Source organism: Protopterus annectens, chromosome 1.part0, assembly GCF_019279795.1.
Source record: "Protopterus annectens isolate FY-2018-M chromosome 1.part0, PAN1.0, whole genome shotgun sequence".
NCBI classification, from domain to species: Eukaryota; Metazoa; Chordata; order Ceratodontiformes; family Protopteridae; genus Protopterus; species Protopterus annectens.
The window spans coordinates 1,709,114,999-1,709,133,881 of record NC_056725.1 but is presented as its reverse complement, the minus strand read 5'-3'; the positions used below and the strand labels follow the sequence as shown (position 1 = coordinate 1,709,133,881).

Below are 18,883 nucleotides of genomic sequence, written 5' to 3'. Positions count from 1 at the left end.
AAACACCTTAGCCATTAGGCCACCCTCCCAACCCTCCCTTTTGGAAGCACTCAGCAATACTCAGACCCTCCAAAAGCAGAAAAATAAGACATTTGGGGTGGGGTTCACCTCACCCATATGGACCTTTGCTTGTATGAACTCTTGTTAGAGATTGCATTAATGTGTAGAAAAGAGGCTTAATAGTGATGAGTGCTGTCTCACTAAGGTGAGCAATGGATGACTTTAAGGGTTCCCATGCCTGGTATCATACAGAGAACAAGTGAGGCCTACATCTTATATAAGAGCGTTTTAACGGGCTTCTTTTTCTGAAGAATGATTGGGTGCAAAACATAAAAGGGAGATACTTATGAAACTTTATAATGTTCTACTGCACCAGATTAAATGAAAACTATAAAAAACATGATATTGCACCCATCCTGTTAATACAATACAGTGTGAATAATTCAGTCTAAATATGCTTTATTAATAATTAGTTAAACCACAAAATGTTACTTGATGCTAAAAATAAAGCTAAGCCAACCACTACTAATTCATAGTAATGTATATATTATTCAAGATGCTTTGCATCAGTGGATATGTGCACTTTTGACATTCTTTATAATACATCTATGCCACCTATTCAGTTTTTGCATAATATTTTGCCCCAGCACTTTGCACACAGAGGTTTACTTTAAATCTGATAAACTATGGCAGATTTCTTTAGGTACAAGGCTCTTAGAAAATAAGACTAACAAATCACCGCTATTCTGAGTTTTTAAGTAACATGTTGGAACCGCAACAAAGAATCGTTTTACTGATATCTTAGAAGTAAAATCGCTCTTTGCAACAATGTACCCTAAGTAGCACAGTGCTGTTTTCATTTATAGTCCCTAAAACATTCTTGTCTTTCATTCAGATTCCATACTGGAGCAACTCCCACAAATAAGAGAGGACCAGAGAGACCCCCACTGCAAAAGTGGTATGGTTATGAGCATGGCACCAGACCGAAAATTTCTTCAATTTAGTCATACAAGAGTTTCTGGTTGAGGGTTTCTTTGCCTCCTGTAAAACCCTGAGCACATCCTCAGAAAAGAGGTGCCTGAAAGGGATCAAAATCCTATCACCCCCAATGTCAGTTGCAGAGTGGACAAATGGAGATGGATGAGAGCCCCCTTGTCCCGTGTGAGGATATCCAACCGATGAGGTAACTTGTGATGAGTACCTCTTGCCAGATGCGCTAAGAAGGGGGAACCAGTGCTGTTTCGGCCAAAAGGGAGTCACTAGTAGAATTTTTGGGGAGTCCAGCTGAATCTTCTGCAGGACTCTTGGAAGTAGGGGAAGAGGAGGGAAAGTGTAAAGAAACCTCCCCTTCCAAGGAAAGGAAAGGATGTCCATCTTCATGGCACTCTGGAACAGAAGAGAGGAAACTGCCTGTTTAGAAGGGAGGCAAAAGGATCTACCTAAGGAATACCCCACCAGTCGACAATGTCCAGAAACACGTCTCTGTGAAGCATCCATTCATGAGCCTGTGGTTTGGACCTGCTCAGAGAATCTGCCACAAGACTGTGCTGTGAAGGAATGTATACTGCCTGAAGAATTAACTGATAACTGAGAGCCACTTTTCCTGAAGCAACATCCTGCAGAGGAGGTAAGATTTCATGCCCCCTTGCTTGTTGACATACCCCATCACCATAGTGTTGTCTGTGTACACCATCAAGGGGCCTGGAGAGAACATGGTGTGAAAAGTCTGAAGGGCCAGAATCAGAGCCCTCCTGTATTTGATGTTGATATGTTTTGACTTCTGATTGGGAGGCCAAAGACCCTGAACTTTCAGATGACCAAGAGATGCTCCCTACTTCATGTTCAAGGCATCAGTGAACAGCTCATGAGAAGGGAGTGGAGGCTGAAAGGGCTGGCCTATGTTGAGAGGGAATTGTCAAATCCACTATCCAAGTTCCTTCTTGAGACAGGCGGGAGAGGTACACTGAATTTCAGAGGGTGACTATGCTGCAGCCAAACCATCTTAAGGTACCATTGAAGCATATGCTGTCTGGGAAGAGGAAACATTGAAATAGAAGAGGCCATGAATCCCAGGGCCTGAAGAAACTCCATAACTGGCATGGCAGTCAGAAGAAGAAGAGACTGAAAGAAGGCTGTCAACAACAATACCTTTGGAGGCAGAAGAGAGGCCAACATTAGCACCTTCAGAATCCTGCATCCCAGATGCACATGATCCTGAGAGGGAGTCAGGATGGACTTTTGGAAATTGACAATAAACTCCAGACTTTGAAGAAGAGAGATGGTGAACTGTGGATCCTGCAACAATCAACTGGGAGAAGGTGTCTGAAGCAACATGTTATGTATATCAGGAAAAATCTGAATGCCTTGGAGCCTGAAGAAGTCAATCATAGGAGCTAGGCATTTTATGAATAATCTTCGGGCAGTATAGAGGCCAAAGGGCAAAGTAGAGAACTGAAAATGAAAGGAAGACACAGAGAAACACAAAAACTTCCTGAAGAGAGGGTGAATAGGGATATGAAGGTAAGCATCTTTCAGGTCCAAGAACACCAGAAAAGCCTGGGGTAATAAAAGAGGAGTAAGCATCTGAAAGGAAGGGATCTCGAGAAAGGTGCTGAGCCTGGAAAGATCCAAAGTACTTCTCCAAGTGCCCTCCTTTTGAGGAACCAGGAACATCCTGGAATAAAAACCCTGTCCCACTGGGGAAGAGGGGGAGAGGTTGAATGGTACCTTGGATCAACAGGGACCCTAAAACCTCCACAAAATGATGAAGCTGCTCTAGAGGAGGTTGAGGAATCCCTGAATAAAGGAGGGAGAGATTTCTGTACCATGAAATAACCCTGACGGGTGATGGGAAGAACCCAAGAGCATGAAGTGATGAGACACCAATTTGGAAGACAAAGGGAGAGCCGAATGGAGAAAGGAACCTGTTCTAAATGAAGAGGGTGCGAATTGTCAAAGATAAGCAGGCTTATCAGATAAATGAGGCTTCTAGGCCACAGAAATCTGAGAAGCCTTAGAGGGGGTCCACCTCCCACACTTCCTGCCCTTAGAGGCCTGGTGGGGTTGCCTGCAAACAGAAGCCTTTCTGTTGAAGAGATGTAAACATGTCAGCAGCAGCAGTCCCAGAAAGATGAGTAATATCCAAAGGAGCATCCAACAACTTGGCCTTAATGTCCTCAGGAAGAGACTGGAGTCAAAGCCAAGAATAACGTCTCATGATGGACCCAAAAGCCACAGCCTTAGAAGAGACATCAGCAGCAACTTAGCTACACTTAATAGAGTGGTGAGCCACTTCAGAAACAGAACCTAAAAAAAGATAAGGCAGAGGATTTGCCATCAGAATCAGGGAGGGCAGCAGCAACCTGACAAGTCTGAGCAATCAAGCACAGAGCATATCTGGTAATTAATGGTCCTAAATACCAAAGTAGAAGTAGTGTAAACTTTCTTGCCAATCCCCTACATTGCCCTGCTATCCTTATAGGAAGGCAAAAGTTTGGAAGAGGGAAAAAGTTTAGAAGGTTTGTGACGAGACTGACATGACAGCAGGTTCAGCAGAAGGATATTTAAATAAAAGTTGACAATCCTCGGGGAACCTCTCAGGAACCTTATGGAACCTGAGGCAGAGGTTAAAAAAACTCCAGCTCTACTCAGTTGCATACCGCCTACTTCGAGGCGATCTATGCCTGACATACAAAGCTATGTCAAATCCAGAATTAATGGACATGCTTCACCTCAGTAAATCTAAATCCCTTAGAGCCACACGCTCGAGGGACTTGAATCTCAGCACAGAAATAAATAGAACTTGCTGGAGGGACAGATTCATAACCCAGAGGCTCCCTTCGCTCTGGAATAGAATTCCAGTTCATGTGAGGCAGAGCACCTCACTGAATCTCTTCAAGAAGAATCTCGATAGGTGGATGGGGGATCATAGGTTTGTCCCAGGGATTACTCCCATGTCACTATTAGACAGAGGCACAGTAAACTAAACCTTAAAGGGCACAGTATACTCAAATCAAGGGGTGGCGTAAGCCATACAGAATCGGGCTAGGCTTATAATTGCCTCAGGGCAGATAGCCTAGTATGAACCTATGAACCTGTTCGGTTTCTTAGGAACAGGAGGCTGAGAATCAGGAGAATTGGAAGCAACAATGAAAGTATCTAACAAGGCAGCCAACACAGGAGGAACTGCCAATGGTTTAGGAGTATCCATTCGAAGCAACTTGTAACATCATCTCTGAATATCAGACACTTAAGAAGAATCCCACTTAAACAATTTCATCCTAGCTGTTGTGCCGTGTAAAGACAGTTCATCAAAAGGAGACTCAGGGTTAACAGACTCCTCTTCATACCGTAAACCAAATGCAAAGGCATCTGTAATGAATAGGACAAGACCCCTCACCAGACAGGGAATCCTCATCCAAGGAATCTAGTTCCCTAAACCATTTAGAAGGGGTAGAGGTCCAAGGAGGAGCAGGTACTGAAACCCCTTGAGGAGACTTTAGGGCCATTAATGCAGAGAACAAGAAGTGAATAAACTCTTGCCATTCCCTTTTTTTGGATTCATAGGACAGACCGAAACAGGCTTCAGTTTTTGTCTCTTCTTAGAAAGGACATCAGATCTAACAAATACCAGAGGGTCTGATACTTGGCAGGATTTGAGAAGAGAACCCAGGACTTCCTCTCTGACCAGTATCTGTGGAATCCCTCTAGGACCCTTTGAGATAATCAACCACAGATCCCCCTCGACATCTGGAACAGAAGTCTGCAAAGCCTCAAAGGACGTTAGAAAAGGCAGATCCATGCCATCCTTCGGCGGGGTCATGGCAGAGGAATCTGACGTAAACACTGAATGGCCTACAGATTACCTGCTTCTAGAGGGACGTCTGGTGGAGGATGGACAACCAAAGAATAAGGCCGAGACTTCTTGGCCTTCTTCTTACCCTAGCGGGAGTATCTCAGGGTTAAAGGATTACGCCATGGTACCATGGGCTAACTGTCTAAGCTGTTGGTTTTCAAGATAAATGGCCAGGGAAGACAAATTACTTCAGAGTGTCTTGGGCATAAATGCTTTACAGATACTACAAGCAGTATGATCATGGGAAGCACCCAGACAAAAAAAGACAGTTTATGACGATCCTTATGGGGAATCTGCATCCCACACTCACATTTTCCCTTCTTGTATGACATGAACTCTAGGTTGTGATCTAAAATTCAAGACCAAATAACCTCAACTGGGCACTCATGTGGTGTTTCTAAATATTCAGTACTGCAACGCAAAAATGGTCGAAATGGCAGCAAAAGAAGTTCTAGGTAGTTGTGCCTGCACATCCTTTTTATGCCCTGTGTTCTGTGCGAGGAGCATAAACGTGATGTACTGGGCAAACAAGATCTCTTTTAAGCTTATTTATACTGGCCAAGTGACAGGTTGCCCAGGGCAGGACATCCCTTGTGTAATGAATACTGCAACAGTGATATAGAAGGACATCTGTATTTTTACTACTGAAGTCTAGCTGTACGGTATAGAGTGATAATGTCCTGAGCATGACTCCAGTTTAAATAACTATGTCAAAATTGGAAAAGCCAGACAAGGAAGGATAGGTGTCAGTGGCAGATGTAGACTTTCCCATTGTGGAGGAGAGAGAGAGGTGGTTTCTGGTCAGCTGGTTACTACCTGCATGTGGAGGCTTGTGATGCACTGAAAACAGACAGTACCAGAGACATGGGCTTAGTAATCCCGAGCTGGAGATGGTGGCCCTCATTAGTTTATGAGTGGAACACGAACATGCAGAGGAGAGTGTGGGATGACCCTTGATGATGTGGATGCACGTCAGCCATCGGGGAGGAGGTTAGAGCCTTCCTTAGAAATGCTCCCATTGGCAGAAGGCCAGTGGGGGCACAAACCACCAACTTATCTGCCTGTGTAATGGCTCTTCCATTCATTTCTCACTGCCATATGTGGAATTATACAGTAGTGTGGGACAAAATGGTTCAAGAACAGTAGGTGGAAGCTTAATGGATGGCAGACACAGAGGGGAAAGAGGAGCGGTGAGAGGAATGATTGAGGTATAAGCCTGCTCTTCTGTGTTTTGAGGGGTCTGCTAATGTCATGATTCTTAATGGATACAGGAATACTTGACAGAGGCAGCAGCTAGCACAGCAGTGTGGTAGGACATTTGGGAGACATTTTTTCACAGAGACAGGACAGACTTCTTCATCACAAATCCATTACATGTCTTCATCTAGTGACGTAACCCTGCAAAGTAGAGCTTCACCTGGCTATAGCTTATTCATCAGTTCCAGCCAGATACAGCATATTTAATGTTATGGTCTCCTTCCGCCTTCTTCTCCCAGCATCATTAACTTAGCTGTCTGCTTTACCTGTTTGGATGGTGCTAGCTGCCTAGGATATGAGGTAGAGTGACTGGGGAAGCATTGAGCTCTGAGTTGGGAGGGCCAGTAACAGATGTTGTTCTCCCATGAGGACACCATGACATCCGGATTCTTGAGCTTTAAAATAAATAATAACATATACAAAAGAAAATCAGAACCTTGAAATTTAAGTATATGTATGTGTACAATATATGTGCATTTATATAGAAAAAGAATCTTGCATTTGTGTCCAGATGCTGCTTAAATTATGCACAAGCAAACTGTGTCTCAAAACCTGGCCAAGTGCAACCATGACTTATAATGCACATTGGCTTAAACATGACATGCATAAACCACACCTGCAGTGATTTCCTAAGGAAAACAGTATCCGGGGAGTATAGTTTGCCAGGCTGAAGTCGACAAGATTGAACCTCTTCCATTGTGTACTTGATAAGCAGTAGGGAAGCTACTACAAGCTCTGTGGAAATCTTAAGTTCTTATAATGGTGACTGAAATAGGTGGTATGAGAAATGCTGCAAAAAGTACTGCTGTTAGATAATATTTTTCATATTATTCATTGCAGAAATATGTGTATATTTCTGACTGTTCTGTGGCTTGATACGTCAATGGATTTCTGAAATTTGTGTGTTAAAAAACAGAAATTGAGTGGACATATTCCCTGTGGATGGCAGAATAAAAGAGAAGTAGATTTTTTTCTCTGTGCTGTTTTAGAGCATAATTAGCAGAATAATGAAACTGATCAGTCAGCATTGCAACAGTAATTTTTGATTATATTTTAGTGGCAAGATGTGTTGGATATCATTTCAAATGCTTTAACTGAAAACAACATGGAATTTGCCCAGATTAATGGAATACATAAGTTTCAGGTAAGAAAGTCTATTTAAACATTACAAACAGTGCCTTGTGCCTTGTATGTTTCTTTAGTAGCCATATTATTGATTGATTAAAGCAGCAGCACTCACAATTGCACCAAAGTCAGTATAAAACAAGATATCAGCAAACATTGAAAAATCCTTTGCAGATACTATTTTTACTAGGCTTCTCACCAGATGGCAGATATTATGTCCCTTTATTGTCACTCAACAGTATTTTTAAAAAGCTGTGGCATGTAGTTTGAAAGAGCTGTTTATATCTGAGCTACATTCTTAAATATGTGGAAGTCTTCATTTATTCTTGCAGTATGTACCAGGAGAGAGATAGAGAGAATAGAGAAACTAGTGTATGAACTAGGACTGAAGTACAGTAGGATATATATATATATATATATATATATATATATATATATATATATATATATATATAATGTGTGTTATGTATAGTATGGAAAGTACAGGTCTAGTATGTCATTACATTATGAAAACCACCTCAACTCTACACTAAAAAGAGGACACTGACCCCTTGTGGGATTAACCTGGTCAACAAAAGTATAAGAAATAAATATACTGTACATTATTTCACATACATGTAAAAGTCATCTTCATCCATATTCTCCCACTAGGATAATGCATGCAAAAAAGAGAAAGAAGACCCACCATGTTGCAGGGCGACAGTCTCTGATTGGGTTTCCAGTTGAGGTGCTGGCTCTGGCTAGATTGATTGATATCCTTCCTTATCACTGTTGCAGTATTCTTTTCTCTTGGGATATCCTGCCAAGGATAGCCAAACATCCAGCCAGCTTACTAAAGCCTTTACATCTTCCAGGCGCTGTACTTCAGACAATGTCCTAAGTGTAAGAGGTAAATTACATACATAACGAGCAAGTGGCTAATTATCAGAACTTCTTTGCTGTCAGTCTGAATGCTACATTTGAATTTGGTCTGCAAACCATTCACCTAGTTGGTTCCACTACCAAGCTTTCTAAAGATAAGTTAACCATTGGGGTCTCTGCCTTTCTTTTTTCTTTACTTTAGTTTACATGTCATCCTGGATGAGAAAATGTGCGTGTGGGAGGTAGATTCATCGTAATGATAGACATGAGTACCGCCTTTTTTGTTTAGGTGTTAGCCAAAACTGTATGCAGTGTGAAATTGGTCAGGCTTCTGTCCCTGAGACTCTCTAAAGTTGTCTGTTGTCTCTTTTCCATCTATTTGTAAAACCAGTGGTTGAAGCTTTTGGCTCAGTGTACTATGGACAGATCTACCTGCCTGTTGTTCAGCTGCCACTTAAAATGCACAAACTGATCCTGCTGGTGCCCAGTTTCCACTGAAGATCTCCACTGGGTTGAATGAAGAACCCAATGACTGTCTGGTGCTGCTGTCAGCTCTCTGCTGCTACCCATTTGGGGGCTCACACAGAGCTGTGTATCTGCACGTCCTCTAAGGCTGTGCCTGCACCTGATGTATATGTGGAGGAGGAACCATGATTGATCATTTTGGAGGGGCCTCGGGGGATTCCCCAAATAACTGTCAGAGTAGAGGTGCCTGGTACCTTCAATTAATCTAGGTAGGAGTCTGAACCTTCTAGATTTGTTAAAGGTGATGTTCCTTTGAAAAAGAAGCAGAAGACTAAGCATCTGTCCCCTGTGGATAAGGATCCATGCAAAGAATGTCAGGATTTTACTCAGGCTTTTCAGTGCTCTAGTGGCTGTTAAGCCCCCCTTGAGGATTATCTGTTCCTACTTCTGTTTTCTCTTCTTCCACTCCTTCCAAACATGCTAGGGACTCCCATTTCTCTGATAAAGAATTATACTCTCTAGAGGAGTCCTTTGCTTACTCCTCTCACATCCACTGTCCTTTTACCCTGGGTTCTGAAGAAGAGGATTCACTTTTTCCTGACTTTCCTATGGAAGAACAGTCTTGAGGATATGGTGGTTCATATGATGAAACACTTTAAGTGGTAGAGTTACCAGGTTTCTTATGTTAAAAAAAATAATATAAACTCTTGCAAATAAATTCTCCTCGGCCTTCTGCAGTCATTCCAATGCTGACTGTCATTCTGGATACTTTCACTGCAGCTTCTCAGGCCCCTGACTCTCAACCTCCTGCTCCTAAGAAACCAGACAGGTTCTATAAAGTTCCTGAAGGTCAACAGGTTTTGTATAAAAGCTCTTTCTCTGGTCCTGCTGTTATTTCTGTAGCCACGGATAAACCAGCCAAGTTCCTGTATTCTTTTAAGCTGTTACCTTCTGATAAGGACAGCCATGCCATAGGATCATAGGAACATAGGAGGTTACTAGGCTAATAGCCCTGGGGCCCTTCCAAGCCTAGCCAAGAGTTTATCCCCAAAAAGAAACCTCAGTCAGCACCTGTCTCCCCTGTCAGTGAGGGACACAGGTGGAACCCTGGGACAAATTTGTGGTTTCCCATCCACATATTGAGGTTGCGCTTGAAGAAGGTCAGCGAGGTGCTCTGTTTGACATGTTTGGGAAGTCTATTCCAGAGATGGGGCAGCCTGTGGGAGACAAACCTGTCTCTCCAGCAGGTTTTGTTGATGTCACATATTAATTTCAGGCCTTTTGAGTAGGTAGTACGTGAGGAGTTAAGACTTATGGACATGGAGCATCTCTAGTAGGGCAGGGTCCGAGATTGCCTTGTAGGCAAGACACAGATCACCCCTGAGCAATATGTACGATACCAAGTAGAGTGATAGTGATTTGAGTCTGTCTGCACAGGACAGGTGTTGGAGGCCATGGATTCTCTTTGTGAGGTATTTCAGTGGCCTTTCCAGTTGGTGCAGATGTTTGGAGAGCTAGATCCCAAATGGGACATTATACTCAATTATTGGTCTAATGCGGGAGGAGTATAGAGAGGTAATACCCTCCTTTTTTCTGGATGCAATTCCTTTACTTATGAGATGAACCAAGTAAAAGGCTTTTCTGACCACTACCGCTACATGATGGTCAAATGTGAGGGTGTTGTCAACCTGACTGCCCAGGTCTCTCATCACAGGTTGTGTGCTTAGGGGGTTGCAGTTGATGTGGTACTCAATAGGGGTTGTGTTTTTGCCAAACGGTATGATGATACTTTTTTGCTTTTTGGTTGAGGCCATGACTTTGGCACCAGTCACTAGTTGCTGTGACACCCTCTTGCAGTATGTTAACATAATTTGGGGAGTCAGTGACAGCACCCAACTTGCAGTCGTCTGCAAACTTGGTCAGCCACAGGCCCTTTGTCTTTGCCTGGACCTCTGAGAAATAGATTCCAAACAGTAAGGGTCCCAGGACAGATTCCTGGGGAACTTCACTAGTGACAGGTCTGCTATCGGAGGTGGAGGTGCCCATTTTGACTTTGATGGTCCTGTCAGTGAGCCTGTTGGCCACCCACCTGATGAGATAGGGATTTACGCCAAGTTGCGTTAGCTTTTCGATGATGCCCGAGTGGGGGATTGTGTCAAAGGCCTTGGCCAAGTCAAGGTAAGCTGTATATATTGACTTTCCCTCATCTAGGGCCTTAGTGACCGTCTCAAAGAAGTCAACCAGGTTCAACAGGCAAGATCTGCCCTTGACGAATACGAACTGGGTGGGGTCAAGTGCTTTGAGATTGCCTATGTCCTTGTTTATGAGATCCGTAATAATACACTCCATGGCTTTACAGCTCAAACTTGTCAAGCTAATGGGGCAATAGTTTCCAGGGTCAGTAGTGGCTCCACCTTTGTGCAAGGGGATGACAATGGCAGTTCTCCACTCTGCTGGACTGAAGCCAGTACTTAGGCTGTGGTTGAATAAGGTGCTCAATGGAGAAGCCAGTTTTTGCTGGAGATGGTGCAGAGTACATCCTGGGATGCTATCAGGTCTCATGGAAGCTGTGTTCTTTCCCTTGGATAGGACCTGTAACACTTGATGTTAAGTTGTCTATCTCACCTTCATTCTTGCTGGTTTGGTTCGGAGCCGACCTTCGGCTCCGACTCGGCCATTTTCTAAAGCTCGAGAGCTACTTACTGGCTCGAGGCCTCCCTATATCCCACAATGCCTGGTGCTAGACCCCCAGATCTCGTTTGCCGCTTCAGCTACGAGGTTGCGCTTTACTGGCTCAGGTCGTATTCATCTTTTTGTAATATTTGTAGTTAAACGTTTAGTGTATATTTTTCAGTTTCTTGTTTATTTAGAGTAGTACTGTAGATTAGTCATACTTTTTCCTGTGTTTTCTGACCCTTGGGAAACTCGTTTTTACTTAGAGAGTTTCTCCTCTTCCCCCCCCATCTCCCTAAGTAGGCCATTTAAATTAGAGGCTACCCCCTTCCCTTTTAAATTGTTTCAGTAGGAAGTAGTGTTTAGCCTTTGTAATCTAAGATAATAGTCTCTTAGTTTTTGTTAGTACTGTTACCTTTAATTTTTTTGTGTGAAGGTGTGGGACTAGTATGTGTGTGAGTGTGTGAGTTTTTTTTGTTTGCACTAGTCTAACATTCATCCATCGGTATTCCTTTTTTCTTTAACATGTCAAAGGATACCAAGGTATCAGGGTTCAAAAAGTGTGACTCGTGCTGTCAGAAAATGTCTCTGACAGATGGTCACACTTCTTTTGTTTATTGCTTAGGTGCCCTACACCTCCAGGACTCTTGCTTGGTATGTCATGCCTTTAGTCCGAGAGTCCTGCAGGAGTGTAGGAACAAGCTGATTCTCAGGGGGTTACTAAAACCCGAGGGGTCTCCGGCGAAGTCTCACCCAGCGAAAACCCCTAAGCCCACCAAGCCGTCAGCTCCCAGTATGGAGCCGTCGCCAGTTGGAGCGTCTGCTTCAATTTCGGTTCCGGCCGGAACCGAAGTATCTAAATCTCTCTCAGCTCCGACCTTGGCGTCGGAGCCGTCAGGGGGCCGTAAGCGATCCAGGTCACCATCCCTAGAGTCGATTCGCTCAGCTCCAGGATCGCCTTTGCTACAGTCTGAACGGAGCCATCGGTCCCACTCTTCTCAGTCCTCGAGGCTGTCCGATCATGACTTGGGGAGAGTGGTTAGTAGACTCCTCAAATCGCAGGCCCTGGCTAAAATGTTAACTAGCCCTCATCATCAGGCTGTGGCTGTTCCTGTTTCTGAAGTAGTTCCTCCTCCGACTCCTCCTGTCAGTTCGGAGCCGGAGCTTGTTGGGGCTCAGATCCTGGAAACGTTAGTGCCGATGCTTCCCCTTTCGGCTCCTTCGTCGGCTCCGATTTCTTCAATGGTTCCGTCATTGGAGGGGTCTGGGTGCCGAGACTCCCTCGTCGGCTCCGAGGGGGCGAGTGGCATTGGACCCTTGTCCGACCCCGTTCTCCCTCTCGGAGCCTCGGCGCAGGTAAGCTCAGCTCCTACATTGGCCTCAGAGCCGTCCCTTTTGGTGCCGGAGAGGATTCCTGTCTCTTCGGAGCAGGGGCCCTCTTTTCTGCCGGACAGGGGTGCCTTTGTGGTCATGGGGAGTGTGCTGACTTCTGAGTCTGCACCTCGATCAGCCCCTTCAGCTCCTCCCCCCAGGGTGCCTGCTTCGGTCTCTGCCCCCTCCTCCAGACCCCAAGCGAGGGGATCAAACACTCCAGGTCACCCCACTGGGTGTATCTTCCTCTTCCGAGGCCTCCCCTGAGATTTCAGATGAGCCCCCTCGAAAGAGGAAATGTAAGAGGAAACATGTTGACTCCCCAGTGTCTGTCACGTCAGATACTGACTTGGAGGATTTGGAAGGGTCCCCAAGATCCCCCTCTAAAGATGTCTCTTTCTCAGACATCCTTGAAATCCTTAAGCAGAGGGGGAACTGGTCTGCCCTTAACCCTTCTGAGGACGAGTCGGTATACTTGGATGCGTTTGGTTCTCGCCACTCCATCTCCTGGGTGTCTCTGCCCTTCGATCCTTTGATGGAAGTAGTGGTCTGGTCAGCTCCAGACACACTGGAACCAACCCCTCGTAGGCCCACTTAGTTTATTACGGCCCCTCAAGATAAACAGTTTTTGACTAAGGGTGTCCCCGTTGATGCCATGGTGGTAGCAGCTGCCATGAAAAAGGAGTTGGCTGACACTTCTGTACCTGTCCATCCCCCTAATAAAGAGTCTAGGACGATGGATAGATACGGGAAGCGGATGTTTTCCTCAGCAACCTTCTCCATGCGGTCGCTGAATTATTTGTGCCACTTCACCCGTCTTCAGATGGATCTCCTCAAGGAGCTAGGAGATACCCTGCAAGATCCATCAGCTACGGGGGCTCAAGACAAGATAAACTCCAAGCTGGCAACTCTTAATTCTATCGTCAACTTCTCCATGCGGCTCATTTCATATGCGGCTGATGGGGCGAGTAGGGCCTGAGGCACAGGCGTGGCTTTGAGAAGACATGCCTGGATGCGGTTATGTAACTTCGCTGATCCCTTCAAGGCGTCCTTCACCAACACCCCTTTTGATGGTTCGGCTCTGTTTGGACCTCAGGTGAAAGATACCCTTACCAGGTGTGAGCAGGAAGTCAAGACCCTCTCTGCTGTGGGAGTCCGTTTTTCCACTCTCTCTAGACAATACCCTAAGGGTCAGAAGAGTGGAAAGATGTGGTTCCGGAAACCCCAGGGAGCCGTGCCTGACACACGTCGCGAGTTTCCCTCCAGAGGCAGAGGAGGAAACAACAATAGATGCTGCCCGCAGGGCAGAGGGGGTCCGCAGAATCAGGGCAGCAGAGAATCTTTCTCTGACAAGCCCTTCCAGCACCCCTGAGGTGCTGCCTGGCTGTCCGCCTTCGGAGGCAGTCGGGGGAAGGTTGTCTATGTACCCAGAAGCCTGGCGTCTCATCACTCGAGACAGATGGGTACAGCCTATCATATCCGGAGCTTACAAAATCGCGTTTGTCCACACCCCCTTAAAATCAAACAACCAAATCCCAGATGTTCCACCCAGTCTAAAGGAACATGCAGTACAAGAAATTTCAAGACTGCTAAAAAAAAATGGGTCATCCAACAAGTCCCAGCAGACCAGCAAGGATCCGGAATTAAGTTCTTTTTGGTACCAAAAAAGACAGGGGACTGGAGACCCATTCTGGATCTCAGCAGACTAAACAAGTCTGTTCAAAGAACAAAGTTCCGGATGGTCATGCTTCAGTCTATTCTACCCTTTTTGGGTCAGGACAATTGGATGTGCTCCATAGATCTTCAGGATGCGTAACTACCACATCAAAATGGACAGGCGTTCCAGAAGGTTTCTCCGCTTCCTTCTGGGAGCCAGTCATTACTAGTTCAGAGCCCTGCCCTTTGGTTTCACCACAACCCCCAGGGTGTTCACCAAATGCATGGCAGTGGTTACCGCTCACCTGAGATGGCAAGGATTCCAGGTGTTTCCGTATCTAGCCGACTGGCTCCTTACTGCTACAACCAGACATCAATTGCTGAGAGCCAGGGATTATACCATCCAAACATGCTCCAACCTAGGTATCTCAATAAGTTTCGAAAAGTCTGCATTGTCGCCTTGTTAGTCTTTAACCTTTATAGGCGCAAGATTAAATACGGAAGATCTGTCTGCAAGACTTCCAGTAGACAGAGTGGCAGACATTCGCCGACATGTACAGGTATTATTAGGATGCAGAAAGATTCAGGCCAAATTCGTCCTAAAAACCTTGGGTCTCATGGCAGCAGCGATCATATTAGTTCCCCTGGCTCGTTTTCACATGAGGATTCTCCAGTGGATGCTTTTCACCCAATGATCCTTTCAACAACTTTCTTTGTCTCACAAGATAATAATTACACAATCATGCAAAGACCACTTGGCTTGGTGGATGGTCTCTCCATCAGTACCCCAGGGCAGACCATTTGTCCTTCCTCCTCCAGTTGCCACGGTGACCACGGATGCCTCCATGATCGGGTGGGGGGGGGGCATTTTCAGGGCAGGACTGTCCAGGGCACCTGGCAACTCCATGAGTACCACTTGTACATAAACGTCTTGGAGATGAGGGCGGTGCTTTTAGCGTTGCAAGCTCTTCAGAATTCTCTACCCACTGGGACCATTGCAATTCAGACAGACAATATGTCTGTAGTGTGGTACATCAACAAGCAGGGCGGAACCAAGTCATATCCCTTATGTCGAGAAGCACTCAGACTATGGCAGTGGGCGATCTCCTCTCAACGATTTCTGACAGCAACGCACATCCCTGGGAAGTCCAGATTCATAGCGGACAGGCTAAGCAGAGCTATTCTCATGCCTCACAAGTGGTCTCTCAATCGTACAGTAGCGGACAAAATCTTCCGCAAATGGGGTCAGCCTTGCTGCGACCTTTACGCAACTCCTCTCAACAGCAAGTGCAACAGTTTCCTCACTCTCTTCCCTCTTCCCAGAGACTCCCCCAGAAACACTCTAGTTCACGATTGGCCCCGGGGACTTCTGTATGCATTCCCACCCTTTCCATAATTCCCAGACTAATTCAGAAAGCTACCGTGCTGGGGTGCAGGATGATCCTCATTGCCCCCTACTGGCCTCAACAAATCTGGTTCCCGTTCCTGCATCGACACCTTCTAGAGCTGCCTTGGAATCTGGACCCAGTTCCAGACCTCTTGATCCATCAGTCGGGCAGGCTGCATCAATCTCTTCAGTCTCTCAACCTCACTGCTTGGTTGCTCCACTTCCAACCTTAGCCAGGCTTCCCAGTATTTCCCATTCAGTGCGTGAGATTATCCTTTCTTCACACAAACCTACAACCAGGGAGACTTATGCTAGTAAGTGGAAATGTTTCTCTTTCTGGGCAGAGGCTAGAAATATAGATCCCTTCACGGCCCCTGTCCATAATGTCCTAGATTTTTTAGCAGAACTTTTTCAAGCGGGCTCCTCTTCTGCCACCATTAGAGTTCAGCTAGCGGCAATCTCTAATTTCAATACGGGCCTCTCAGAAACCAGCATCATGTCCCATAAGCTTTGCAAAGCCTTTCTGAAAGGAACAATCTTGCTCAGGCCTCCAGTGAGAGACCCCCGCCTCCGTGGGATTTAAATTTGATCCTAGCTTCCTTGATACTGCCTCCCTTTGAACCGGCAGCTTCCTGTTCCTTGAAATTGCTTACTTGGAAAACCCTCTTTTTGGTGGCCATTACTTCAGCGAGGAGAGTTTCTGAACTTCAAGCCGTTTGTGTTTGTCCTCCTTACCTAGTTTTCCATAAGGATAGAGTTTCACTCAGGACTAATCCTTCATTCCTTCCTAAGGTCCCCTCTGAAAATAATTTGAATCAATCCATCGATCTGCCAGTTTTTTTTTCCAAATTATTCCAACAAAGCTGAACACAAATTACAACAGTTGGACGTTCATAGGCAATTACGTTTCTATTTGCATAGGACTGAGCAAATAAGGAAATCAGACCAACTCTTCCTGTCCTATGCGGAGGGTAAGCAGGGTCGACCAGTGTCTAAAGTAACCTTATCCAGGTGGTTGTCCTGTATTATTACCCTTGTTTATCAGTTGAGGAATAAAGAACTCCCTGCTAAACCTAAAGGCCACTCTACTAGGGCTTTAGTTACACCGGTAGCTTTTCAGTCAAGACTACCTATGGAAGCCATTTGTGCGGCGGCCACATGGGCCACCCCTCATACCTTCATTTCACATTATAAATTGGATCTGGCCTCTAGGAGCAGAGCTGATTTTGGTTCCACTGTGCTCAAGAGTCTGTTCCGATGAGCCACCCAGGACTAAGGTGCTAGGGATGCTTTCCCAACCAGCAAGAATGAAGGTGAGATAGACAACTTAACATTAAGAAGTTATGTACCTACCATAACATTCCATGTTAGTTGTCTTCTTCTCGCCTTCTTTCTTGCGTCCCACCCTCCATCCCCCTAGCCTAGATGGACCGAGAAGAATCCTCCTACGGATCTTGTCACTGGCCGAGTCTTTACCGATTATGTCCTCTACCTTTCTCTTCAGCCCTGTAGCTGAAGGTTTTGCTATTTGGATGGTTGTCCTCTTGTATTATGATGGTGTTAGGTCTTCCAAATGAGATCTGGGGGTCTAGCGCCAGGCATTGTGGGATATAGGGAGGCCTCGAGCCAGTAAGTAGCTCTCGAGCTTTAGAAAATGGCCGAGTCAGAGCTGAAGGTCGGCTCCGAACCCAACCAGCAAGAAAGAAGGTGAGAAGAAGACTACTAACATGGAACGTTATGGTAGGTACATAACTTCTTAATCTATGGAGATGTGAAGTGTGGGACAAGTATTGGGGGTATCGAAAGGGCATTTGGTGGGGGGAAGAGAGGTGAAGTTTGCACTGTACCTATCTGCTAGCAGGTTGGCCAAGTCAAGAGGATTAGTGTAAGTGATACTGTTAAGTACTAATTCGGAACAAACCTGGGCTTTGCCACGGAGGTTCCTGACATAATTGAAGAAGACTTTATGGTTTCCCTTTGTTGTAGTTTCAATTCATAATTTGCCTTGGAGGTTTTCACTAGTGATCTAATTTGCTTGTTGAGGCTAAGGAGGGAGTTTTTCCAATTTAGAATTTGTTCCCTTTTATCCTTGGGCAACAGTTTCTTCCTTTTATTGTAAAGTCTGTTGATAGAGGATGTCCATCAAACAGGTTTGTGTTTCCTTGAGGAGCATAGTTCTATTGGGTGTGGCTGAGTTCATGCGGTTGTACAGATGCTTGTATACTGCATTGGCATACTGCCCAACATAGTTGTCTGCATCCTCTAAGAGGGGCAGTGTTGTGAAGCCACAGATACCCTCCCTTAGGAGGTTGTAGTCAGCTTTGGAGAAGTTTTATAGCTTGATTATGGCTAGGGGGAGGGGATTGGGTGGGAGAGAAACTTCGAATGAGGGAGCCCGATGATCTGATCTCACCAGGGAAGAACATACTATGGGAGTGGTGCATCAGTCACCCATGTTGGTAAGAACCAAGTCCAGAATGTCATCTCCCTTTGTGGGGGATGAGACAAGCTGGTCTAGTGCATTATAACTGATGAAGTTGAGGAATCATTGAGAGAGTGCATTAGTGCAAGAATAGTTCACCCAGTCTATGGTGGGGTAGTTGAAGTCACCAAGGACCATGGTGTTAGGGGGTACCTTGATGGAATCAAGTATATGCAGGCAAGAGGAGTGGGTGTCTTGAGTCATAAAAAAATTACACTATTCAGCTGCTTTTTCTGTAATTGTGTTCTTTATGCTTTATTACCTTATTTTTGCTGTGTGCTCTTAAGTGTTCAAGTGCTTTTATTCTGATGCATTTATTACTGCTTGTTAGTAGCCTAATTAAATTTATCTGTTGTTCTGAGCATTTTTAACTTTGGTCTTAGCATTTGTGCTTCAGGCCAGTTACTTTACATTTAAGAAGGTTCTTTTAGTTTACACTCTTGTGGACAAACCCTTATAAAAACCCTCTCTCCATAAGTCTGCCCAGGCATTCGGAACACTATGGACAATTCTCGTCACTTTCTCCTGGCAACCTGGTCGACATCGGCATACTGAGACAGTGTAGCAACTGCCTCATGTTTACTGACAACCCTCTTCTCCTAGCACATAATTCTTCCACCTGTGAGAAATGCATGCACATCAGTAACCTGGAGTCCATGCTGTCTTGTACCACAGTCAGTAATCCTGACAAAGTGGAGATTGACAGCACAAACATCACACCACTCACATCACACAGCCAAGCACAACACAC

At 45.2% G+C, this 18,883-nt stretch overlaps 1 protein-coding gene across 1 annotated transcript in view; it reads left to right on the top strand.

Annotated features, from left to right (window-relative positions):
- SHPRH (SNF2 histone linker PHD RING helicase) overlaps positions 1-18,883 on the top strand; it is a 1,609,144-nt gene that overhangs the window by 1,443,779 nt on the left and 146,482 nt on the right. Inside the window, exon 27 of the mRNA XM_044068807.1 lies at positions 7,170-7,256. Coding sequence (XP_043924742.1) covers positions 7,170-7,256 — 87 coding nt within the window. The remainder of the gene's footprint in view (positions 1-7,169; positions 7,257-18,883) is intronic.